At 38.3% G+C, this 27,478-nt stretch overlaps 1 protein-coding gene across 4 annotated transcripts in view; it reads right to left on the bottom strand.

Annotated features, from left to right (window-relative positions):
- The window catches only part of CYP20A1 (cytochrome P450 family 20 subfamily A member 1), a 77,798-nt gene extending 50,967 nt beyond the window's left edge, over nucleotides 1-26,831 (bottom strand). The window contains exons 1-4 of one of the 4 annotated variants that reach the window (XM_011285483.4): nucleotides 26,329-26,831; nucleotides 19,011-19,060; nucleotides 18,041-18,207; nucleotides 15,380-15,522 (exon numbers count right to left, since the gene is read on the bottom strand). In XM_011285483.4, the coding sequence (XP_011283785.1) occupies nucleotides 15,380-15,522; nucleotides 18,041-18,207; nucleotides 19,011-19,060; nucleotides 26,329-26,400 (432 nt within the window). In that variant the 5' untranslated portion in view covers nucleotides 26,401-26,831. The other 3 variants (XM_023259631.2, XM_045034323.1, XM_045034322.1) reach the window with 3 other exon arrangements.
- Between the last annotated feature and the right edge of the window lie 647 nt (nucleotides 26,832-27,478).

Below are 27,478 nucleotides of genomic sequence, written 5' to 3'. Positions count from 1 at the left end.
TATACACAATGAAATATTACTCAGTGATAAAGAAGAATGAAATCTCGCCATTTGCAACAACATGAATGGAACTGGGGAGTATTATGCTAAGCAAAATAGTCAGAGAAAGAAAGATATCATATGATTTCCCTCATATGTGGAATTTGAGAAACTTAACAGATGATCATAGGGGAAGGGAAGAAAAAGATAAAAACAGAGATGGAGGCAAACTGTAAGAGACTCAAATACAGAGAACAAACTGAGGGTTGATGGGGAAAATGTGTGATAGGCATTAAGAAGGGCACTTGTTGGGATGAACATTGGGTGTTAAATATAAGTGATGAATCTCCCGTAGCCAAGACTACGCTGTGTATTAACTAACCTGAGAATAAATTTTTAAAAAAAGAAAAAAAAAGAATCTGATTTCAAGAGCTCCCATTCACATCTGTGCCCCTTAAAACAGAGTCTGGGTCTCAGTCCTGGGGGCATGGGCCCTCTGTCTCAGCCCTAGAATTGGTGACTGCTTCCTATACCTGCTATCCTATATTCTTTAGAGTTCTGTTTACTTCTGACTAGCCAACCTCTCATTACTGCAGTCCTATTATAGCTAATAATTCTTTATATTAAACTTTTCCTATTTAAATAATTGTGTGCTTTCTCTCTCCTGACTGGACCCACAATAATAAAGATCTTTAGGGGAGACGTAGTGGCTCAGTCAGGTAAGCTGATTCTTGATTTCGGCTTTGGTCATTGTCTCATGGTTCTTGAGTTTGAGCCCCACGTAGTGCTCTGCTCTAGCATTGTGAAGCCTGCTTGGGATTCTCTCCCTCTCTCTGCTCTTCCCTACTCACACTGTCTCTTTCTCTCTCAAGAAATAAATAAATAAAAATCTTAAAAAGAAAAAAAAAAAAGACCATTAGAAACACTAATCAAGAATTGAATTGCATAGGACAAGATATGGGGTTCACAAGTTCAAGCCTCGTGTCGGGCTCTGTGCTGACAGCTCAGGGCCTGAAGCCTGCTTCAGATTCTGTGTCTCCCTTTCTCTCTCTGTCCCTCCCCCACTCAAGCTCTGTCTCTGTTTCAAAAATAAATAAACATTTAAAAAAAAATTTTTTTTAAAAAGAAACAAGAGAGGGAAGGTACTACAGAGCCTAAGGACATTAAAAATATAACAGAATGTTTGGCAAGAAAACAAGAAAAGAAAGAAAAGGTAGTAGAAATGGAAAAGAAAACTGTCCATTGATCTCAAATACCAGGATAAACCATTAGAGTTAATAAGGAAATCTGGCAAGGTTAATGACTACAAGGTCAATATGCAAAAAAATCAGTTGTATGTATCAGCAAAAAAAGAAATTTAAAAACAGTACCATTTACGACAGCATCAAAGCCCCACTAAATATCTAGAAGTAACTTTAATAAAAGACATGACCTTTACACTGAAAAGTAAAAAAATATATATATTGAGAAAAACTAAAGACCAAAATAAGTGGAAGTGTACTCTTCCATGTTCATGGAGTAGAAGATTCCGTAACACGTAAAGATAACTTTACATAAAACAAGTGACCTATACAATCACCTGGTTTATGATAAAGGTAACATTACAGTATAATAAAGAAAGGATGATCTTTTCAATAGGTTATGCTGGACCAACTGGATAACTGCCTAGAAAAATATGAATGTTAACTCCCTTCCTCATTATTTACACAATAAACACAAAATGTATTATAGATCTAAGTGTAAAAATTAAACAGTAAAAGCCTCAAAACAAAACTCAGACGAATATCTTCATAACATGTTAACTAACCAAAATTTAAATAAAAACTTGAAATTAAAAAAAAATTTATTGGGGCGCCTGGGTGGCGCAGTCGGTTGAGCGTCCAACTTCAGCCAGGTCACAATCTCGCGGTCCGGGAGTTCGAGCCCCGCGTCAGGCTCTGGGCTGATGGCTCAGAGCCTGGAGCCTGTTTCCGATTCTGTGTCTCCCTCTCTCTCTGCCCCTCCCCCGTTCATGCTCTGTCTCTCTCTGTCCCCAAAATAAATAAACGTTGAAAAAAAAAAATTAAAAAAAAAAAAATTTCTTACATAGGACACAAAATGCAGTAACAAAAAGGTAAAAGAATAAGTTGACTACACTAACATTAGTATCTGTTCATCAAAAGATGAAGTTAAGAGCATATAAAACCAAGCCACAGAGGAAGATAATTAATATTTCAATAAAGTTCTTAAATTTGGAAATTTTTAAGACCTCTTAAAAATCAAAAATAGAGAAGACCCCAAAGAAAAATGGTGAAAAGATTTTAAGTAACACTACCTCAAAGTTAACAAATTAAAAAAATGTTCAATTTTATTAGCTATCAGGAAAATACAAATTAAAATCACAATGAGAAACCTCTATACATCTACCAATACCAAGGAACAGTGAGGATGCAGAAAAAGGAGAATGCTCATACTCTGCCATGAGACTGTAAGTGGTAAAACTACTCTGGAAAACTATTTGGAAGCATCTTCTAATGTATGAATTCATTTAATCCTTAATACTATGAGACAAGTAACCGTTATTACCCTCATTTTATAAATGAGGAAATGTATCAGACAAAAAGTAACATGCCCAAGGCTACACAACAAAAATCAAAGAATTCGTATTCCAACCCAGGTAGTGTGATGAAGAGTCCAAGCTGTCAACCATTATGCTTCTCTTTATATAAGTAAAAAAGGTAAGAACATATACTCTTAGACTAACCAATTATGTTCTTGTTGGGAAACTAAAATCAGAAGACAATTGGAACTTCAAAAATAGAAGGTGTTTTGAGATTAAGGGTCAGGATATAGGCCAAGAGTAGACTTAAGAGTAAGAGAAATAGAAAGTGGTAAAAAGTTTGCTGTCAGAAACTCAGTTTGAGACTGGTTCCAACATTTAACAAAAGGAATGCATTTATGTAGCATCACTATATTATTTAAAGACCCAGTACTTGATAACCATTAGACATAAACCTTCTTGAGGGTAGCTTTTTATACTGGTAATCAATCCTAGTACCTAGCAGTGTCTGGCAAATCTTAGATGCTCAATAAATTTTTAGTGAATATAACCAACTCTCTTTTTCAAAATGACTGTCCTGTATCTACTACAAAGAGTAAGTTATGTTTCTGACAAGACTAAGAGAACTCTCTCAGAAGTTAATAGATACTTCTTTAAATATTCAAGTCTGTTTTACTAGTAATATATGTCCCAACTATAAGTAAATGTAACTAAATGTAAAGTCGTTGATCATCAGATCTTTCATTTCATAAAATTCGGCTTTTTACAAAGAACAGTTTTTTTTTAATTTTTCAAAAGACAAAAAACAAAAAACAACTCTGATGAAAAATACTGAACAACACAGTAACCAGCAAGGAACATAATTCTTCCCAAATCAACTCCTGCATATTAGCAGTTTCCAGAAAAATAAAGGAAACCAAATATACAGTCCTAAAAAGTCCATAAATAAAAGGCTTTGTTCTTAGAATAAACTCAGTTTTGGTTTTAATTATTCAATGAATTATTAAGCTTTGTTCCTAATGAAAATTCAAATATTCAGACTATCCCTGATAGCTGAGTTCAGTTTTCCTGAATTGTATAAGTCAATGAAAAGAAAGTAAAATAATATAAATGAAAATATAGAAATTAACTTAAATCACCCTAAATTTAACCCAGATGGAGATAACTACTTATAACATTTTTGTACCTAGCTTTTCATATGTTTTTCTTTTTCTTTTTTTTTTTTTTAAATTTTTTTTTTCAACGTTTATTTATTTTGGGGACAGAGAGAGACAGAGCATGAACGGGGGAGGGGCAGAGAGAGAGGGAGACACAGAATCGGAAACAGGCTCCAGGCTCCGAGCCATCAGCCCAGAGCCTGACGCGGGGCTCGAACTCCCGGACCGCGAGATCGTGACCTGGCTGAAGCCGGACGCTTAACCGACTGCGCCACCCAGGCGCCCCTTCATATGTTTTTCTATGGGATGAGTATCCATCTATAAATGTGCATACATGTGTGTATATAGATATACTTTGGAAAATGTACTAATACTATACAAACTGTTTTGTATGCTGGTTTTTTCACCTACCATTATGTTATGGGTTGAATTGTATCCCCCCAAAAAAATCTTACAGTCCTAACCCACGTACCTGTGGATGGGACCTTTTTTGGCAAGAGGCTCTTTACAGATGTGCAAGATGATGAGCACATTAGGGTGGATCTTGATACAATATGACTGCGTCCTTATAAAAAAAGGATACACACATGGAGACCTCCTTATAAACATGAAGGCAGAGAATGGAGTGATACATCTTACCAGACAAGGAACACCAAAGATTGCCAGCAAAACCAGAAACCAGGAAGAAACACAAGACAGATTCTCCCTCACAGTCCTCAGAAGGAGTCAACCCTGCTGACACCTTGATCTTGGATTTCTAGCCTCCAGAGCTGTGAGACAATATATTTCTGTTTTTTAAGCCATCAAGTTTGTGATACTTTGTTATGCCAGCCCAAACACCATCTTAAAATAATCCCCATATATTAATAAATAAACGTCTGCCGTCTTTTTAATGTCTTTATTCTGATCCATTGTAAGGATTCACTATCATTTAAATAATCCTCTACTATTGGACATTTAAGTATTTCCAATTTCTGCTATAATAAACAATGCTTCAGTAATCATCTTTGTACATACATCTATTTCCATTTGGCTTCCCTTACATATGAAATTTCTGAGTTAAATAGTAATCATTTTTTAATCTTTTGATATATATAGCCATGCTGCCTTGCAGAAGCACTTATCAATTTATATTGTTATCAGCAATATCAAAGTACCCATTTCCCACACCTCTGATATAAGTAGGTATTGTCATTAAAAAAAAAAGACCCTGTCAGCCTAACAGGTAAAAAATATCTCAACATGGCTTTAATTGGCTTATTTTGCTAATTACTGGTAGGGTTTAGACAAGCTTCAAATATTTAGAGGCCATTTAACATGTTTTCTTCAATGTACTCCATGTTCACATCTTTAGCCATTTTTCTTTTGGAGCTTCTATTTCTTTAAATTTATTTTAATGTTTATTTATTTTTGAGAGAGAGAGAGAAAGTGAGGGAAAGTGCCCCTGGAGCTTATATTTCTAATAACGTATAAAAGAGTTTATATGTAGTTGGTTTTTAAATGAAATCCGAGGGGGCACCTGGGTGGCTCAGCCAGTTGAATGTTTGACTTTGGCTCAGGTCATGATCTCGCAGTTTGTGGGCTTGAGCCCCACGTCCGGCTCTGTGCTGACAGGTTGAGACCCTGGTGCCAGCTTCAGATTCTGCGTTGCCTTCTCTCTCTGCCTCTCCGCCATTCGTGCTGTGTCTCTATCTCAAAAATAAACATTAAAAAAAAAAAAAAAAGGGAATCCTGGGATCTTTCATTTAAATTAAATCCGGGGGGGGGGGGGGGGGGGAGGGGGCTCCTGTGTGGCTCAGTCAGTTGAGCATTGGCTCAAGTCATGATATCATGGTTCATGGGATCAAGCCCCACATCAGGCTCTGTACCAACAGCATGGAGCCTGCTTGGGATTCTCTCTCTCCCACTCTCTGTCTCCCTCATTTGTACTCTCTCTCTCTCTCTCTCACTCAAAATAAATAAATAATCTTTAAAAAAAGAAAGTCTTTAGGTAATTATTGTGAAATTATTAGAATTTCAGAGAAACAAATGATTTTCAATTCCACCTTGCATTAGGTTATTATTGTGACTGCAAACTTAAAAAAGATTTTTTAAAAAAGGGGAAAAAAAAAAACCTAGCCAAGCAAAACTACATCCCAGGGTAGCAGAACAAGCTAGAGAAGAAATGTGCCAGACTGGAATGATATCCTGATCCTACTATTTACGAGCTATATGACCTTGGACTGGTTAATTTAACCGCTCTATGGTTCCTCATCTGTAAAAAAGGGTAAATAACAACACCTATTTATAAAATTGTTGTGAGGCTTAAATGAGTTCATACAATCCACTGGACCAACAAACTCAACAATTTTCACTATTAACTATTACTAAGCTGTCAATTAAGAAGATTCTGGATAATAGTCCTAAATTACAAATCCAGAAATAGTTATTAAATCAGAATTTTTCCCACAAGTGACAGGAGAATATGGGGTTTCAGCACAGAGAATAGAGAAGTTACACTCACAGAATTAAAGTGGAGGTTTACACACAGCCTTGGAGCAAAGATGGTCAGGACAGGAAGGAACCAGAAGTCAAAGGATGAGGTTTGAAAGGATTAGAGAAGAATCCGAACAAAGAACTCAGATCTGGACAAAAAAACAAAAACAAAAAAAGGCAAAAAGATTATTATGTGAATATAAAGTAACATTTATTTTGGGGGGGAATAACTCTGGTAACAGCACTCTTCCTTCAAAGAAAAAATATTGGTAAGGAAAAGGAAGATGTTCTGACAGCAGCACCCTCTAGTCATATTCTTCCTGATTAAACATTTAACTAGTATTTCTGATGACTAAGTAACTTGCTTGTACTACGGGATTGACAATATAAACTCAAAATATATTTCTCACATTTGGACCCAGTCTATGAACCAAAACTTAAAACTATGATGGCAAGAAACATGAAAATTTGGAAATAATTTTCCATCTTGATTTGCCTTTAATCAGGTAGGAGAAAAATCTGGAATACAGAACAAAAGCAAAGAAGAAAGTTTGGGAAATAGAGCCTATGATAAAAGATTAAAAAGTTAGAATTACTTAGTTTGAAGCACAGAAGAAAGAATAATTAAGGCTTACAATAAATATTACTTTAAAAAAAGGTATTTCTGTCACCACTGAAAGCAAAGCAAGGAGAAATGGGCAAAACTCCCTGGAGTTATACAATTAAATACGAAAAGATGTTGGTTACTGGCAAATGTTAGGTATTTAAACAGAACAGAAAAGAAGATTCTGACTTGTGAATGTTCAGAGAAAGGCAACCTAACTGCTTCCAGGGAGGACAATGAGGGATGACAAAACAGGCATGACAACCCAAGTGGGAAGCCTAATAGGCCTTGAGAACTTGATGTGAACAAAGCTAATAAGGATTGTTTGACACACCAAACAGGAATGATAACAATGAGAGGGTGGAGATTTGGTATATAAGTCTCTTGACGGGCCAGTAGAAATAGGAACTGGAAGGAGAGAGACTAATCAACATCCAGCCATGGATAAAGGCCTTGTTTCGTCTGTTTTTAGGAGGAAAACTGTGCAGAGGAGTCAATGTATTAATGCTTCCAGTAAACTCAGCAAGCCAGCCTCAAGTTTTGTTTTGTTTTGTTTTTTTCAGCCTCAAGTCTTGAATAGAAAGTATTAGTTTCAAACAAAACTCTGATAAGGAAAAAATGGCATGAAGTACTTATTAAATGTTATTTTTAAAAAGTAGTTAAGAGTCAATTATGCATCCTCTTAATGGCTTTCAGGTATTCTATAACTCAAAAAAGTTACAGAAGGGCTTATAATGTGCATTTAAGAACATTTTTAGAAGAAATGAACAAAGTAATAGAAGATGAGAAGGTAAAGAAAATAAAACTGACCCATGTGGGGGCACCTGGATGGCTCAGTCAGTTAAGCATCTGACTCTTGATTTTAGCTCAGGTCATGATCTCATGGTGGTTGTGAGATGGAGCCGTGCATCTCTCTTAAGATTCTCTCTCTCCCTCTGTCCCCCATCCCTCAGAAAAGAAAGAAAGAAAATCTACTTTTCAAACAAACAAACAAACAAAAAAAAAGAGAGCTATTTCTTGAGTAGTAGTTACTGTGTCCTAAGACCTGTAATTGGGAATTTTAAATCATTATTTCACATCATCCTCACAGGAAATTTGTAATGTAGATGTTATTAAGATAAGGAAATGAAAGCTCAGAAAGGCCAAGTAACATACAAACCATCATGCAGATACTAAATGGTAGAAGCAAGATTCAAAGCTTCTTGCCCAAGCTTAATCTTCACACTGTAAGATAATCCTATTTCCAAGGAGCTACATCAAACATACAACAAAATAAATAACTACATTTTGAAGCACAAAGATAAGAAAAAAGGAGATGGAAAACACAATCTAAGAAGGGAGAAAGATAAGAAAATCAATTTAATTTTGTCATGTCAGGTTGTTACTGTAGTTTAAAGAAGGTGCATGAAGAAGGGTACATAACTAAACTGGATACTAGAGTAGAGTTGGCCAGGCAACATGAGAAACCTATTTCTTAAATCTTTTTTTTTTCTTTTTTAATTTTTATTTATTTTTGAGACAGAGAGAGACAGAGCATGAACGGGGGAGGGGCAGAGAGACAGGGAGGCACAGAATCAGAAGCAGGCTCCAGGCTCTGAGCCATCAGCCCAGAGCTGGACGCGGGGTTCGAACTCGCGGACTGCGAGATCATGACCTGAGGTGAAGTCGGACACTTAACCGACTGAGCCACCCAGGCGCCCGAGAAACCTATTTCTTAAGAGAGAAGATGGGGCACCTGGGTGGCTAAGTCAGTTAAGCATCCGACTTCAGCTCAGGTCATGATCTCAGGGTTAGCGCATTGAGCCCTGCGTTGGGCTCTGTGCTGACAGCTCAGAGCCTGAAGCCTGCCTTGGATTTGTGTCTACCTCTTTCTCTCTGCCCTCCCCCACTTGCACTCTGTCTCCCTCTCAAAAATAAACATTAAAAAAATACATATTTAAAAAAAAATTTTTTTTTTCAACATTTATTTATTTTTGGGACAGAGAGAGACAGAGCATGAACGGGGGAGGGGCAGAGAGAGAGGGAGACACAGAATCGGAAACAGGCTCCAGGTTCTGAGCCATCAGCCCAGAGCCTGATGCGGGGCTCGAACTCACGGACCGCGAGATCGTGACCTGGCTGAAGTCGGACGCTTAACCGACTGCGCCACCCAGGAGCCCCAAAAAATACATATTTTTTTAAATAGAGAGATGAGTTTGACTCATAGAGAAAACAAAGGAGACAATGACTAAAGAACTTTAAACTGGTCAGGTTTTGTTTTTGGTTTTTTTTTTGCTAATTTTTTTAAAAGTCTGGACACTTAATCAACTGAGCCACCCAGGTGCCCCAACCTTGTTAGTTTTAATAAATGTTTACTAAGAATCTATTCCACACCAAGAGCCAAGTATACAGACATAATTAATACAGAATAGTCCTTCCCTGCATAGAGCATACAGTTTAGGACACAGACATTCAAAGAATTACACAAAATGTAATTAACAAAATGGAAAGTGTTGTGAAGGAAAAGTACAGACTGTTATGACAGCATCTAAAAGGGGACAGTGGAATAATTAGAGATGGTTTCCCTGAGGAGTGACATTCAAACTAAGAGCTAAAAGATGAACTTGCATTTACTAGGTATGTGAGTAGTTAGAGGAGACAATCTAAGCGATGAGAACAGCATATACAGAGGCCTTGAGACAGGAGAGAACAAAGTATAAAACTAAAAGAAAACCAATATGGCTAGAGTATAAGCACAAATAAGAATGAGAAATGAGGGTGGAAAAGTAGGCAAGCTAAATCACAAATGGCCTTTAAAACTTACATTAAATATTCTGGAATTTGTCCCAAGAGCAAAGGGAAGCCAGTGGAGGTTTCTGATTAAGGAAATAATAAAATAAGAATTGCAGGAGCACCTGGGTGGCTCAGTTGGCTAAGTGTCCGACTTTGGCTCAGGTCATGATCTCATGGTTCACGAGCTTGAGCCTTGTGTTGGGCTCTGTGCTGCCACCTCAGGGCCTGGAGCCTGCTTCAGATTCTGTGTCTCCCTCTCTCTCTGCCCCTCCCTCACTCACGCTCTGTGTCTCTCTTTCTCTCTCAAAAATAAATAAAAACAGGGGTGCCTGAGTGGCTCAGTTGGTTGGGCACTGGACTTAGGTTCGGGCCATAATCTCACGGTCCGTGGGTTCAAGCCCCACATCAGGCTCTGTGCTGACAGCTCGGAGCCTGGAGGCTGCTTCAGATTCTGTGTCTCCCTCTCTCTCTGCCTGTCCCCTGCTTGCACTATGTCTCTCTCTGTCAAAAATAAATAAACATTAAAAAAAATTAAAAATAAATAAAAACATTTTTAAAAAATTAAACTAAGAATTGCATTTTGAAAATACCTATTCTCACAGGTTTTGAATCTCAAGTCCACAGACACAAAAGGGTCTCTACCTAGAATCCAGGAGTTCATGAAATTGAATGAAGGAGAAAAATCTTTATTTTTTACTCACCCCTGATTGAAATTTAGCATTTCTTTTACTTGTGAACATAGGTCCTTTGACTCTGTCATCGATACAAATTTCAAATATGTACACATCATATGACGCTTATCACAAAACTCTCAAAATAATGGTTTTGTCCCTCATAATGCCATTACTTTAATATTATGGAAGTTTTGGGGCACCGGGGTGGTTCAGTTGGTTAAGCATCCAACTCTTGATCTCAGCTCAGGTCTTGATCTCAAGGTTATGAGTTCAACCCCTGTATTGGGCTCCATGCCCCAATCCATCAGTTAGTTAATTTATGAACGTTTTGTACCCTATGATCTAGCAATCACACTATTAGGTATTTAAAGAATACAAAAGTACTAATTCAAAAGGATACATGCACTTCGATGTTTAAAGTAGCATTATTTTTTGTTTTTAAGATTTTTTTAACGTTTATTAATTTTTGAGAGGGAGACAGGAGCGCAAGTGGGGAAGGGACAGAAAGAGAGGGAGACACAGAATCCAAAGCAGGCTCAAGGCTCTGAGCTGTCAGCACAGAGCCTGACACAGGGCTCAAACCGTGAGATCATGACCCGAGCCAAAGTCGGATGCTTAACTGACTAATCTACCCAGGCGGCCCTAAAGCAGCATTATTTACAATAGCCAAATTATGGAAATAGCTCATGTCCATCCATTGATAAATGAATAAAGAAGATGTGGTGTATATGTATACAACGGAATATTAATCACCCATAAAAAGAACGAAATCTTTTGCATTGTTGTTGCCATTTAACAACATGGGTAGAGTGAGAGAGTATTATGATAAATAAGTCTGTCAGAAAAGACAGTATTTTCCATCCGAAAATACCATATGATTTCACTCATATGTGGAATTTAAAACACAAAACAAAGAAGCAAAGGGAGGGAAAAAAATGAGAGAGAGAGAGAGAGAGAGAGAGAGAGAGAGACAAAACAAGAAACAGATTCAACTGTACAGAACAAACTGATGGTTACCAGAAGGGAGATAGGTGATGGGAATTAAGGAGTGCACTTGTGATGACTACCAGGTGATTTATGGAATTGCTGAATCATTATATTATACACCTGAAACTAATATAACACTAATGTTAACTGAAATTTAAATAAAAACTTAAAAAAAATAAAAAATTAAAATAGAATCCATTAAATGTAAAAACTTAATTAAAATTACGGAAGTTTTAGAAACATTGCTAGATCTTGTTATTTAATGAATTAATAATGATGTATAGAGGCACCTGGGTGGTTCAGTCAGTTGAGCATCCGATTTCGGGTCAGGTCATGCTCTCACATGAGAGTTTGAGCCCCGCATCAGGCTCACTGCTCTCAGCACAGAGGCTGCTTTGGATCCTCTGTCCCCCACTCTCTCTGCCCCTACCCCGCTTGCGCTCTCAAAAATAAATAAAACGTTAAAAAAAATAATGAAGATGAGGTACATACATTAAAATATCACAAATTTTTAAAAAATAATATTCTTATTAGTATATCGTTTTCCCTTGTAGTTACACATATTTTTAAGTTTATTTATTTATCTTAAGAGAGATAGAGAGCATAAAAGCAGGTGAGGGGCTGAGAGAAGGAGAGACAGAATCCCAAGCAGGCTCTGTGCCATCAGCACAGAGCCCCAATGTGGGGCTCAAACTCATGAACAAAGAGATCATGATCTGAGTCAAGATCAAGGGTCAGATGCCCAATTGAGAGCCACACAGACAGCCCTGTAGGTACACATTTTTTTTAAAAAAAAATTTTTTTTTCAACGTTTATTTATTTTTGGGACAGAGAGAGACAGAGCATGAACGGGGGAGGGGCAGAGAGAGAGAGAGACACAGAACCGGAAACAGGCTCCAGGCTCCGAGCCATCAGCCCAGAACCTGAGGCGGGGCTCGAACTCACGGACCGGCGAGATCGTGACCTGGCTGAAGTCGGATGCTTAACCGACTGCGCCACCCAGGCGCCCTGTAGGTACACATGTTAAAATGTTATTCTCAGAAGGACTCCATAGGTTTCACTAAAGGTACAAGGGATATGTGTCATAAGAAGAGTTTAAGAATCCCTGCAGAGGATAGAAAACGGATTAGGGGAGAAGGGCAGAGAGAAGTTAAAAAAACAAGCAATCAAGGTAAGATTATGGAAGCTTAAACTAGGATGGTGGCAGTGCTGATTGAAAGAAGAAGATCAATTTGAAAGATATTTGAAAGGTAAAATTGAGAGTAGAGACTCTTCTCAAATGTAATTATCAAAGAATAATGTTATAAGTGCTTATAATAAAATGGAAATAAAAATGCAGAATCTAGGGGCACCTGGTTGACTCAGTCAGTAAAACATGTGACTCTTGATCTTGGGGTTGTGAGTTTGGATGTAGAGATTACTTAAAAATAATCTTAAAAACAATTCAGAATCTAAAACTATCAATATAGTATGATGCTGATTAAAATTCTAATGTGTACAGAAAAAATGACAGAAAGCATTTTAAAATGTTAAACATGGTTATCAATGAGTAATGGATAGCATTAAAAATGGTTATTTTTTTCCTCAGGATTTCCTACATTTTTCCATATTTTATAAAATGAATCAGAAAAAAGTAAATAATTTTAGTTATTTTGGGGGAAATTCTAATGGCATGGAAAAACGTTTGTGATACGTTTTAAGGTGAAAAGTATATAAAATTATACATACAGTATGATCTCAACCACACATAGATCTATAGTGATATTATGAATGATTTATTTAAAGTTAATGCTTTCTGGGGCACCTGGGTGGCTCAGTCGGCTAAATGTCCAACTCTTGACTTCAGCTCAGCTCATGATCTCACTAATTTGTGAGTTTGAGCCCCACATCAGGCTCTGAGCTGATGGCACAGAGCCTGCTTGGGATCCTCTCTCTCTGCCGCTCCCCCACTTTCTCTCTCTCAAAATAAACATTATAAAAAAAATAATAATAAAGTTAATGTTTTCCAGGGTGGCTGGGTGGCTCAGTTGGTTGAGCATCTGACTTCAGCTCAGGCCATGATCTCATAGTCCGTGAGTTCCAGCCCCAGGTCAGACTCTGTGCTGACAGCTCAGAGCCTGGAGCCTTCTTTGGATTATGTGTCTCCCCCTCTCTCTGCCCCTCCCCGACTTGTGCTCTGTCTCTGTCTCTCTCTCAAAAATAAACATTAAAATAAATAAAAAATAAAATGTTTTCTACAGCAACCATACATTAATTTTATAAATTCCATTATTAAAATTTTCTTGATGTTTATTTATTTTTGAGAGAGACAGAATATGAGTGGGGGAGGCACAAAGAGAGAGGGAGACAGAATCTGAGGCAGGCTCCAGGCTCTAATCTGTCAGCACAGAGCCCCATGTGGGGCTTGAACTCACAAACTGTGAGATCATGACCTGAGCCGAAGTCGGTCGCTCAACCAACTAAACCACCCAGGTGCCCCAATTCCATTGTTTTTAAAGAGCACAAATGAATGGATTAGTTTTGTACAGAAGAAAGGGTTCTTTAAGATTTAAAATGACAAGAAAGAACAAGATTGAGATGGATAGAGTTTGTTTGTGGGGAAATAGGATATTGAGGGAATTTACAAGTAAGGGACACTATGGTCTCAGCAAACCAGGAGGCAAAGCCACCTACAGCAAGCAAAGGGATTTGTTAGCAATACTAGAATAAGGGTGAAGGTTTGGAACAGTGCTATTGGGACACAGAGAACTGTCAGCACATAGGGCTCAGCTAAGGATCTTTAGGGACAAAAAGTAAATAGTATGGATTACTATTGTTCTCAAACTTTGTAAATAAGTCATTTGTGGAACATCTTAAAAATGTCAGATCCCTAGGGGTGCCTGGGTGGCTCAGCTGGTTGTGTCCAACTTTGGCTCAGGTCACAATCTCACAGTTTGAGGGTTTGAGCCTCCATCGGGCTCTGTGCTAACAACTCAGAGCCTAGAGCCTGCTTCAGACTCTGTGTCTTCCTCTCTCTCTGCCCCTTCCCCACTTGCACTCTCTCTCAAAAAATAAACATTAAAAAAAATTAAGGGGCGCCTGGGTGGCTCAGTTGGTTAAGCATCGGACGTCGGCTCAGGTATGATCTTGCAGTTTGTGAGTTTGAGTGAGCCCTGTGTTAGGTTCTGTGCTGACAGCTCAGAGCCTGGAGCCTGCTTCAGATTCTGTGTTTCCACTCCTATCTTCCCCTCCCCCACTCATGCGCGCTCTCTTTCTATCTCAAAAATAAATAAACATTAAAAAAAATTAAAAAAAAAAACTGTTGGGGCTGTGGGTGGCTCACTCAGTTAAGCGTTTGATTGTGGCTCAGGTAGTGTTCTCACTGCTCATGAGTCTGAGCCCCACATTGGGCTCTGTGCTGACAGCTCGGAGCCAGGAGCCTGCTTCAGATTGTGGCTCCATCTTTCTGCCCCTCACCTGCCCATGCTCTCTCTCTGTCTCTCGCAAATATAAAATAAAACATCTAAAAAAATGCTTTAATAAGTAAATAAAATAAAAATAAATTTAAAAAATTGTTTTAAAAAAATGCCAGATCCCTCTGCAGTATGATTTAGTTTTGTCTATGCAGAGGCCCAGTAAATCTGCAGTTTTAACAAGAGAATGTGTTTTGTTTTGTTTTTTTAATTTTTTTTTTCAGCGTTTATTTATTTTTGGGACAGAGAGAGACAGAGCATGAACGGGGGAGGGGCAGAGAGAGAGGGAGACACAGAATCGGAAGCAGGCTCCAGGCTCTGAGCCATCAGCCCAGAGCCCGACGCGGGGCTCGAACTCACGGAGCGCGAGATCGTGACCTGGCTGAAGTCGGACGCTTAACCGACTGCGCCACCCAGGCGCCCCAACAAGAGAATGTGTTTTAAGTGAGCTTAGATCAGGTTTTGGGACTGGTTTAGAGTCTGGCCTGAACACAAAGGACAAATCTATTGACACAGAAAATTTGTTCAGGTTCTCTCCATTCCCATCATTCCAACTTACACAGAAGAGTACAGGTGTGAAGATTATTTATTGTTGTTTGTTTTGTTTGAGAATTTCAGGAGAATAAAAATCAACTTAGAAAGACAAGAAAAAAAAGCAGCAAAGACAAGACACACTAGTAGTCAAAAATATACTATCATCTGTATTAAAGAATTCTGGGCCACACTTCTCATCACCTTACCTTTAGGAGGAGAGCAAAATTACTCTGCAGAGAATTAGTCACACCACTTTCATATAATTTTTTCCTCATGTGGTTTTCATTCACATTCCCACCATCAGATTGATACCTTAATAATGACTTAAGCATGGTTTCAAAAGGGTCCGCTGAAACAGACAAATTAAGCATTTCTGAGTCCAAGTGGGCAACAGAACTGAAAACAAAGAAAACAACTATAAAAACCTAGCACAAAACAAAGAGATCAAGGAGGTAGGGGACTGTAGCTAACAGCATCCCAACTTTTTTCCCAACTCCCTTCATTATCTTTCCTAAATATGAACAGTTCAAGAGGCAATAAAAACTGTTAAGAATACAATATCCTGACTGGCAATTACGCTATAAATAATTAATACTTAACATAAATATTCTACCTACATGACAACAATATCTTTGATTTTTTAAAAAGCTCATTCCACTGGTTTTAAAGCAAAATTGTTATTGGTGTGTAAAGGTTAAGTATTACAGTTAAAATTATTTGGCTGAGTGCAGAAATTTCTTTTTTCTCTTTCATCCATTTTTTAAGTGTTTCTTTAATGACTATATTGTTTCATACAAAAAAAATACATTGTCATTGTAAACAATTAAAACAACAGTAAAATACAAAAGAAAATTCGTCTAAATTTCACCAGAGAGATAATGTTAAACATTTTTGAGACTGCATTTTTTTTTTTTTTTGACAGAGAGAGAGAGAGGAGGGGCAGAGGGAGAGAGAATCCCAAGCAGGCTCCACGCTCAGCTCAGAGCCCCAAACAGGGTTCAATCTCATGACTGTGCTATCATGACCTGAGCCGAACTCAAGAGTCGCTGCTCAACCAACTAAGCCACGCAGCTGCCCCAATAAGACTGCTTTTGTTTTGTTTTGTTTTTATAGCTGTTAACATTACTTAACGGAAGGAAACAGAAAAATGTCAGATTTTACAAATACAAACACTTCTTTCAGAGCACTTCTCTCAGTTCATTAATATGATCACTTCAATGTTTACGTGGTTCTCCTACTCCCCAATACACCATAAGCTCCACAGGAGCAGAGACCACGTCTGGTTTTACTCATCTTTGCATTTCCTGACAGAGCCATCCTTCCATGTTATGGAAAGCTTAGTGATTAAGAACACAAACTCAGGCCAGACTGCTTACCTTCAAGTCCCATTTCTATCACTAATAAGTTGTGTGATCTTGGGCCAATGACCTAACCTCTTTGCACCTCAGTTTTCTCTAATGTCTACTTCATAAGGTTGTTCTAAGGATTAAATGAGTTAGTATCTGTAAATGGCTTATAATAGTACGGGCATATAGTAGGCCATATAGATATTTGGTAAACAAAATAAATCTACATCAGCATATTAAGGCCTGATTATATTTTTTCATTCAGCCACTATTTAACTTTGCTTCAAATTTTTATTGTAAATAATATTAATGTCTTTTCTCACTATATGAATATCAACTTATGATAAATTCTTTATGATATTATTGCTAAATCAAAGATCCTGCCAACCCTCTCTCCCAAATTTATAAAATATTTACACTCCATGTTTGCCTATTCCCTTAGCAACAATGCATTTTGCCAATATTTTTCATATCTTCCAAGTAAGATAGGTAAAACTTTTATTTGCATCCCACTAATTATTAGACAGGTTGAAATCTTCATTTATTTATTGGCCATTTTTATTTCCTCTTTCTTACTTACCTTGTTTTTGCCCATTTTTCTATATCTCCATTTTATTTTTTTCTTATTAGTTTTTACTTATATATATGGATGGTAAATAGTTTCCCCATCTCTTTTAAACTTTTTCAGGGTACCTTTTTATTTTACAGAAATATAGTAATCAACTACACATCATGGGTAGTAATCTGTGCTTTTTATTATACTGAAATTTCTCATTTTTATATAGATTTACATAAAAATTTAAGACAGTTTACCTATCTTGTGCTTGATGGCTCCTAGATCTCATGGTAAGAAAAGGTTTATCAACACCTATCTTCAATTTAATATTTAACCACGTTTTCTTCTAATACTTTTTAGGACTTTAAATTTTAATCATTTGGAATTTATTTTGCTATAAAGAGCAAGGCAGGGATGCAGATTTATTTTTTCCAAATAGCTAACCAGTTTTCCAAAACCGTTTATCACCTTTTCCCTTTATCATAAAATGCTCTCTTATCATGTATACTTGGTTTGTCTACCAGACTACCTACTCCATCAATCTGTCTAGTCTTATCATAATACAAGATTCTTTAAATTAATCTAGATTTATAGCACATTGCTCTATCAGATGGTATAAGTATTCCCCTCATGAATATTCTTTTCTAGATGTTTTCTGACTGCTCAAGTACCTTTACTATTCCAGATGCACCCTGGATCTATTTTTTTCAAAAAATCCTGTTGGAATTTATATTGGGATTCTACTGTATATATCTATAAACTGAGGAGAAAAATAATCATTTTACAATACTGTAACTTCAGTGAGGTACTAATTATACAGACCTTAGCATAATGCCTGGCATATAGTATAAAACATTCAACAAATGTTAGCTAGTCTTACCCATGAACAATGTGTGGCTCTTCATGTATAGATGTTTATTCGTAAAAGATGAGGATCAGATAATTAGAAAAAAAATTAAACTTACATGTCTTATTGGGGTTGATATGCTGCTTCAGGGCATCAACAGTGCCCAAACTAACCACAAGGCGCCTGCCAAACCAGAAAGAGACCACAGGTCCATATCCCTCATGCAAATTAACCAGGAACTCGTGCAAACTTCCACTCTTCACAATATCTGGAAGATTACCATCTCTGAGAAAAGAACAACATTTGAAAAAATAACTTGGAAAAATATGAAATTTAACTTGGAAGAATCAGAAAAACAATAACTGATACTGAATTAACTGTGTCAACAGATGAGAGCAGAGTTGAATGAAATGCAAATTATTGCAAAATCTAAAACTTAATTAAATTTGACTCCTTACTTTCTGTAGTTATATTTAGATATGGATTTTTCTGATATTTTAAGAATTTGTAACAATTCAAACCAAGAAAAAAGCTACACAAGGAACATCTGACTTACACAATGGAAAATAATCCCATTTTTGCAACATCTCATTTTGAGATAGCAATGAACATCATCATAGGCTGATTTAAATCATCAGATCAGTTCTGGCATTTTTTTCTAATTTCCTTCTATCTTAATTATTGTTTTTTATTTTCAATACTCTGGCTAGAGAAAGTGAAAGCAATTAAAGTTTTTTTTTTTTTTTCAGATTTTGTGTGTGTAACTTTTTATTTCTTATTTATTTTTTAAAGTAAACTGTACACCCGATGTGAAGCTTGAACTCACAACCCTGAGATCAAGAGTTGGATGTTCTAATGAATAAGCCAGCCAGATACCTGAAAGCAATTAAAGTTTTTGTTTATACAGCTCTCCTTTCTGTTCTTAACAAAGTTCAGGTTTAGGCCCAGAGATAAATTTAGAGTAAATAAAGGAATTAAATAAACTATGTAATTTACAAATATGGTTTCGTTTTGATACCAAAAATTAAATAAGAGTTAACTCTACTGAATTCCAAAAAATAATAATAATAACAATAATAACTACTCACTTTTCTTCAGTTGGAGTAATCCCTGGAATTCCTGCAGCTTGTCTAGAAGCCTTAAGGAGAAATTTTAAAATAGTTTAGTATAATGACTTAATGTATAACATATAACCTAATGTATAATCACATAACCCATAAGTCAGATGTTTTGCCAAGACATCTGCAGGACTAAGTGATGGCTTTCCAATTTGGTTGAATATCAAGAATTCTTTCTATATTAAAATACAAAAACTGGGTTCCTTGTATTTAAAAGAATAATCTTAATATTCTTCCTCTGTGTCAAACTAACAAGTTTGAAAGTTTTAATCTCCATTCTACATCAACTAATATATAACAAAGTACCTTTTTTGTTGTTGTTCTGAGTCTACGTATGGTCCCTCTGGCTTGGCTTATAAAAAAAAATCAATGTCATGCTTACAAGAGTTTCATTCCTAAAACTGTTCTCTTTCTAGCCAAAGAATTTACCAAAATACAATATGATATTCATCTTTTGCTTTAATGTAGTCAGTTTTTAAATTATTTTAGAGAAAGCATGCACAAGTAGGGCAGAGGGGCAGAGGGAGAGAGAGAATCTTAAGCAGGTTCCATGCTCAGCGTAGAGCCTGACTTGGGGCTCAATCTCATGACTGCGAGATCATGACCTGAGCTGAAATTAAGAATTAGATGCTTAACTGACTGAGCCATTCAGACGGCCCAAATATAGTCATTATTGTCAGGGTCATACAGTCACTGAGGTGTGTGGCATACAAATAATAAAATAATTCATAGAAAATTGTTCAAGTAACAACCTCTAAAATGAACTGGGGAAAAGTATGTAAAATTTTAATATTTACAATTTTATACTGGGGTTACAGCTGCTATGTTTTGGGATCAATGTTATTTTTTTCTTAGTTTTTATCTTATGATAAGCATATTATTCTTTAATATGACTTTTTATAATTTTCTTTTGATGTTTATTTATTCTTGAGAGAGACAGAGTGTGTGTGGGGAGGGCTGACAGAGAGGGAGACACAGAATCCAAAGCAGGCTCCAGGCTCCGAGCTGTCAGCACAGAGCCCGACGCGGGGCTCGAAGTCACAAACCATGAGATCATGACCTGAGCTGAAGTCGGATGCTTAACCGACTGAGCCACCTAGGCTCCCCAACTTTTTATCATTTTTAAATAAACTAAATATTTATAGAAAAAATAACATGAAATATTTCCTCCAGGATCAATTCTGAATTTTGTCAACAATTTTGATTAATATTAGTCAGCATTTATCTATCTAGCATTCTGCCCCCTTTCTTTTTCCTAATTAACATTACGTAAGTAAATGAATAAATATTTCTTTACTTGAGCATTTATTGTTTTATATCTTAATTAAAAGAAGAGGTTTCCTTTTTTATTTTTAATTCTAATATAGTTAACATACAGTGTTATATTAGTTTCATGTGTACAACATAGTGATTCAACATACTTGAACATTTAAAGGCTAAACTATGTTCATCATATAGTAGAAATTGCCTAGGGCACCTGGGTGGCTCAGTCAGTTAAGCATTCGACTTCAGCTCAAGTCATGATCTTGCAGTTCCTGGGTGCAAGCCCCACATCGGGCTCTGAGCAGACAGCTCAGAAACTGGAGCCTGCTTCAGATTCTGTATCTTCTTCTGTCTCTCTGCTCCTTCCCTGCTTGTGCACTCTCCCTGTCTCTCAAAAATAAATAGATAAACATTTTTAAAAACTAAAAAAACATTGAGGGCCACCTGAGTGGCTCAGTTGGTTAAGCATCTGACTTTGGCTCAGGTCATGATCTCATAACTCATGAGTTCAAGCCCCGCATCGGGTTTTGTGCTGACAGCTCAGAGCCTGGAGCTTGCTTCGGATTGTGTCTCCCTCACTCTCTGCCCCTCCCTCGCTCATGCTCTGTCTCTCTCTTCTTCAAAAATAAACACTAAAAAAATTTTTTTAATTGAATTTAAAAAAATTTTTAAAAAGGAAATTGCTTAATCATTTTCCTACTATACTGCTATAAAACATCTCAGCTATTTTTTCTTTCTTTCTTTTGTTTTTTCATTAATATAAGTAGTGCTATAAAAATCTTTGTAAAACTTTACTTTTTTCCTCCTTTGGGGTATATATGCCAAAAGAGAAATACTAGATTGAACTGTACTAACTATAGAGTTTTTCAGTTTCTGCTAAATACTACAAGAATGCTATCTAGGTAATAGTATGCGTAGTATGTGTCACTTGTATTTAGCTGATAACAATGAAATCTACAGTGTATAATTCTGTCCTACAGTCACCAATAATGTCAAGTTTAATATTTTAAATAGGGAGGAAATTAGAAAAAAGATAAACCCAGTGGTATAAAAAATCCTACTTTCAATTTCCTGGGATAAAATTATTAATCATAAATCAAGCTTCTTGATTTCTCTTTAAACATGGTAGATTCATAACATTCATCAATTATCTGTTCCTTCTGAAATCCCACTAAATGAAAGTGAATAAGAAAGGAGAAAACAAAAATAAAGAGAAAGGGAAAGGAAATAACAGAATGAACAATTCAACAAATTTCTGAAAGTGTTAAGCTGTTGGAGAAGTGATTAATTGACATAGTTGAGAGGCCTCCTCTAGGAGTCTGCAGAGGAAGAAGGAGGATTCCTAAAAAAGCAATCAGATTTGCACTCAGTAACCAGAAAGCCTGGATAAGACATAAGGTAAGACACAGACTTAACCAATTCTTAAAAAGTTGGCATACAGATTCTTTATTCCTCTGATTACCATCCTTCTGGAAGTAAACCTCAAGATTCCAAATTCAGGAAAAACAGGCTGGGGGAGTGGTTGCACCTATAATTCTAAGGGAAAATATTCTATAATCTAATACGAAGCCAAACTATTATTCAAGTGTAAAGCTAGAACAGAAACCTTTCAAATAAGCTAGGTTTCATAAAATGTATTTTCCATGCACACTTTCTTAGGAAGCTACTGTAAAATGATGCACTGCAGCATATATAGCAAGTGAAACAAGAAAGGATTGTGAGGCATGTAGGAAATAGGGTACGTAACACAGATGAAGAGAATACCCACAGTGATAGTAAAAGAACAAGAGCTAAACTGAAGGAGACTATAACCAGTACCAGCTGGGGAAGGAAGATGGATGGCTCCAGAATGTGTATCTTCATGCTGAAGAAAATGCAGCTGATGTCTTTGAATATTTGGACACCTTCACAGAGTAGTGTTACGACAGAAATGTTGAATATTTGGAAAAAACTACTGACACGCAGGGGTGAATAAACTCTAACGATGTGGAAATACTAAGTACAATCCCTCCCCACTAACCTAATCCTGGCTTCCACAACTCCATCAGCAAACAGGAAGAGGGAGCATTAGAAGTCTGTGCATCCTCTGGATAAAATGGTTCCTATAGCAAATGCCACATTTCATCAGCAAAAAAGAAGAGTGAACCTCAGAATGCCAGGTAAAATGCTCTCCCACTCTTTACTACATCCACATCTCCCAAATAGCTAAAATGATGAGAGGGATCCCAAAATTGGTATGCACCTGGACAAAACCCTGCAAAACTTCAATCTCCCCATTTCACTGCCTCACCACTACCATTGGCCTTGAGACTATCCAGAGTGTTATTATGATCTTTTTCCTTACTTATATTAGACACCACACAAAGGCCAGGACTACCAACCTTAGGTCTTCTCTCATCCCCAGACTCCTATACCTACAGAAGTTTATCCTCTTTCCCTGACCCGTCTCTCCCCTATTCAAGCCTCCACCCTATCTTAGCAACTCATTCCCATGGTCATACATTAGATTTTTTTTTTTTAATTCTTAACGTTTATTTTTGATAGAGAGTGTGTGAATGGAGGAGAGGCAGAGAGAGAGAGGGAGACACAGAATCTGAAGCAGGCTCTAGACTGTGAGCTGTCAGCACAGAGCCCAACGCAGGGCTCGAACTCACAAACCACAAGATCATGCCCTGAACCAAAGCTGGACGCTCAACCAACAGAGCCACCCAGGCATCCCCATAAATTAGATTTTTACATGACCAATAACTTCAACATCTCCAGAATTTTAACATTAAGCATCCAAATCTCCAAGCACCTCCTATCTTTCCTTCTCAACTATTTTTATTATCTTCACTCCAAAAACTATTTTTACCCCAAAAAGTACTTTTAACACACCCACTTACATATTCATTTTCCACTTTACTCAGCTTAGATTCCATGGTACGTCATTATAAACATTCCTTTGTCCTGTATCCTTTTGCCCTATAGCCTGGTGTCCCAGCAAAACACCAATTCTAATTAAATCCAACATCTGACAAACTGTCCCTGAATCCACACAGCTGAAGAGAAACACAACCATGCTGACTAGTCTTATTTTAATTTCATGAACCCCCAGTGAACTGCCTGGAAATCACACACTTCCCTAGTCTATCATTCTGTAATCTTCTAGATGGCTCTTCTGCTCCTTTTCTTTCCTTAAATCCCCTATCCCCACCAGTAACTGATCTTGCTACTTTTCCATTGAAAAAATGAAAGCAATCAGGAAATAACTTCCACAACATGACTATCATCTGCCTACATGTATGCCGATATATTCCACCTTCCCTCCTATTAAATTGTCTATGCTCCAAATGAAATATACCCCTCTTCCCTCCACACTATCTCTGCTATCAAGCTAGCACCAGATCTCACCAAAATTATTTTAACAGCTTCCTAACTACCCTGCCTACTTCTACCCTTACCCTAGGTCCACAAGTTTATTCTTAACATATCAGTCAAAATGATTTGCTTAAGATTTAACTAATAATATTAAATTTTTAACTCCCTTAAATTTAAAATGTCACTCTTCTGTTGAAACCCTCCAGTGGCCTACTTCAGAATGAATGCCAAGTCCATAAACTGGCCTACAACAAAAACCTGCCTTTCCTCCCCATCATTCTGATTTTACCTTTCTTACTAGTTTCTTCCTCACTCCACTCCAGCCACACTAGTCTTCTGTTTTCCTGGAACACATTAGGATGTTTCCCCCTGAAGATGTGCATATGCTATTCTCTTTGTCTGGAATGCTTTCTCAGATACTTGAATGGCTTGCTCCCTCCCTCATCTCCTTCAGGTCTCTTTTCCAATTTCTCCTTACCTCTTGGTCATCCTATTTTATTAATATTTTTAATTTTAAATTCCAGTATAGTTAATATACCGTGTTAGTTTCAGGTGTACAATATGGTGATTTAACACTTTCACACAACATGTGGGGCTCACCGTGACAAGTGCACTCTTTAAACCCCATCACCTATTTCACCCATCCTCCCACTACCTCTCCTCATAACCATCAGTTTGTTCTCTATAGTTAAGAGTCTGTTTCTTAGTTTGTCTCTTTTCCCCCCTTTGCTCATTTATTCTTTCTTAAATGCCAAAAATGAATGAAATCATATGGTATTTGTCTTTCTCTGACTTATTTCACTTAGCATTATACTCTCTAGCTCTATCCATGTCACTACAAATGGCAAGATCTCATTCTTTTTTATGGCTGAATAATATTCCATTGTAAGTATACACCACATCTTCTTTATTCATCTATGGATGGACACTTGCACTACTTCCATAATTTGGCTGCTATAAATAATGTTCTATAGGGATGCATGTATCCCTTCGAATTAGAGTTTTTGCATTTTTTGTTACATACTCAGTAGTACAATTACTGGATTGTAGGATAGTTCTACTCAAGAAATAACAACTGTTAGCAAGGATGTAGAGAGAAAGGAATCCTCTTGCATTGGTGGTAGGAATACAAATTGGTGCAGCCACTCTGGAATATTTTTCCTTAAAAAAACTGACCATCCTACTTTAAAATAACACTACCTGTTCCCAACTTTATTTTGCTCCATAATACTTAATACTAGTATTTCAGTGTTATTTGTTTATATTATGTGTTCCCCCTCACCAGAATATGAATTTTCTGCCTGGTTTGTTCACTGCTGTACAGCCAGTACATGGAACCGTATCTGGCTGAAAGACTAAACAGTGCTCCTTTCTATAGACTAATCAAAGGGCAATTTCATTTAAAGATTATCAAAAATTCAAGATCTGGAGAGGCACCTGGGTGGCTCAGTTGTTGGAGGGTCCAACTTCGGCTCAGGTCACGATCTCATAGCAGGTGGGTTCGAGCCCTGCAACCAGCTCTGTGCTGACAGTTCACAGCCTGGAGCCTGCTTCGGATTCTGTCTCCCTCTCTTCTCTTCTCTCTCTCTCTCTCTCTCTCTCTCTCTCTCTCTCTGCCCTTCCCCCTCTCTGCCCTTCCCGTTTGTGCTGTCTCTCCCTCTCAAAAATAAACACACATTAAAAAAAAAAAAAAAAAAAAACCTCAGGATCTGGAGTCACTAAACCTTTAGTTTCTAGATAAATAGGATACAGGACATTACAGGTTGTGTAGCTGCAATATTACAATCTAATCCGTTTACCATCTCTGAACATTTAAGGTGTTCCCTCATTATTATCAGTGAGGTTTTGGGGAGCTCAGCTACTTAACTTTTTCCACGAAAACACCACCGTCTTTTGTAAACAGGTTAAGAGATGATTGCTCATCTACTAGCTCCTTTCCCTCTCAGAATCACCCCCTGAGGCTGATAAAGGCAAGCAGATAAGTCTAGTAGAACAAGATTCAGAGCTAACGCAAAGTCGCTACTTCAAGCTCAGGAACTAACCCACCACAACGCTCATTCCACAGCTCCATTTGCTTCCGAGGCCCTGCGAAAAGCAAGACCGATCTGGGCCGTGAGGACTTTGGATTTCGTTAACAGACAGAAAGACTGATCGAAAGGCAGGACACGAAGGAGAAAAAAAAAAAAAAATCCAGGAGAATCCTCAGAAAAGGACAAAGGAGTGGAGCACTCTCGCACCCTCAAGTTTCCTCCCAGACACCCTGGAAAATGGAATTTGGGTTTGGCAGGATTACTGCCCAAAAGTCACCCCAAAGTACGCTCACGCAGCCTGTGACAGAGGCGTGGCAGTGCCGGGAGCAGGTAGGCAGCAGGACCCAGAAGAACGGCCCTAAGCCCTCAGGCGGCAACGCGTCCCTGGCCGTGCGCGCCAGAGGGGTCCTCCAGCCGCCCGCTCCGCTCTCCTCCCCGCGCAGCCCGCGCGCACCCCGCGAGGCGTCACGTGCCCGAGAGCTGCAGCTGCGCGATGCGGGAACGGGAACACAAGCGAGAGCGGGAGCCCTCCTCTCAGGCCCGCTCCCTGCGGCCCACTGCGCGCAGAGCGACGCGGATGCGGCAACAGAGGCTGGGGCGGCTGTCAGAGTCCCCGAGGCCGAGACGGCGATTACCGGATAGAGGTAGAGCACCGCTGCCACCAACGCCAGCAGGAAGGTAACGGCGAAGATCGCAAAGTCCAACATGGCTTTTCCGCCGACGAGCCACGTCTCACACCCCGCGCTCCGGCAGCAGCGCCTCAGCCTGACCAGCTCTGCGGGAATGGGCGTGAGGGCAGAGGCGCCCTGTGGACCTTGCGAGCCAATGGGCCCACCGGGGGGCGGGGCCGGGGCCAGGCGAGGCTGGCGGGGAGAGCAATGGAGTGCCGAGGCCCGCGGCGGGGCCGGAGCCACACCCCAGGGCGGAGTTGGCGGCGGACAAGGCCTCGGGGCACGCCCATGATTTGGGGTTCCTGTCGCAGGAGAAGGTGGAGTCTAGGCTTCTGAAACACGTTAGGAGTTACCATCGCTCTGCCCAGACCAACACTTGTCCCAATGGTTTTAGGATTAAAACTCATAAACCAAAGATTCTTACGGCGTAGCTTCCGGAGCAGCAGCACCGGGGAACTTGCTAGGAATTCTGATTCTCTACCCCACCCTGGGAGCGAGAGGGATTCCGCAAGTCTGTGCTTTATTTAACAAAGCTGTTAAACACCGTGAGAACCACTGACCCAAGCTAACCTGGACAGGAGTGTCTAAGAATCAAGCATCGTTAGATGTTCCTTGTTTCGAAAAATTATTTGAAGTGCTAATAAATGTGATTCCTTGACACTTTCTCGTGATTGAAGGCAGCGAACTGTTCAGTTATGGTAAGATTTCCAGACTCTGCTAGAGTTTCAGAAAATTGAATTTTCTAAGCTTCCATTTCCTTATATATAAAGCAATGGAAATAATACTACACAGAGTTGCCTGCTGGAATAAATGAGGTATTTTATGGAAAGTACTTAATACAGTTCCTAGCAAAATGCTCATTAGTATTTAGCACTAGTTATTCTGAACATAAAAATATCCTAGGATCCCTCTTCTTTTTCACAGGACTCAGAAGGCTTTGTTTGTTTGTTAATTTTGAGAGAGAGCTTGAGCAGGAGAGAGGCAGAGAAAGAGAGAGCGAGAAAATCCTAAGCAGGCTCCAGACTGTCAGCGTGGACCCAGTCCCAGAGTTCTGTCCCACGTACTGGGAGATTATGACCTGAGCTGAAATCAACAGTCCCACACCTTACCAACC

Source organism: Felis catus, chromosome C1, assembly GCF_018350175.1.
Source record: "Felis catus isolate Fca126 chromosome C1, F.catus_Fca126_mat1.0, whole genome shotgun sequence".
Classification (NCBI taxonomy): domain Eukaryota; kingdom Metazoa; phylum Chordata; class Mammalia; order Carnivora; family Felidae; genus Felis; species Felis catus.
The sequence above is the reverse complement of the archived record's forward strand: the minus strand, read 5'-3'. Positions and strand labels throughout refer to the sequence as shown.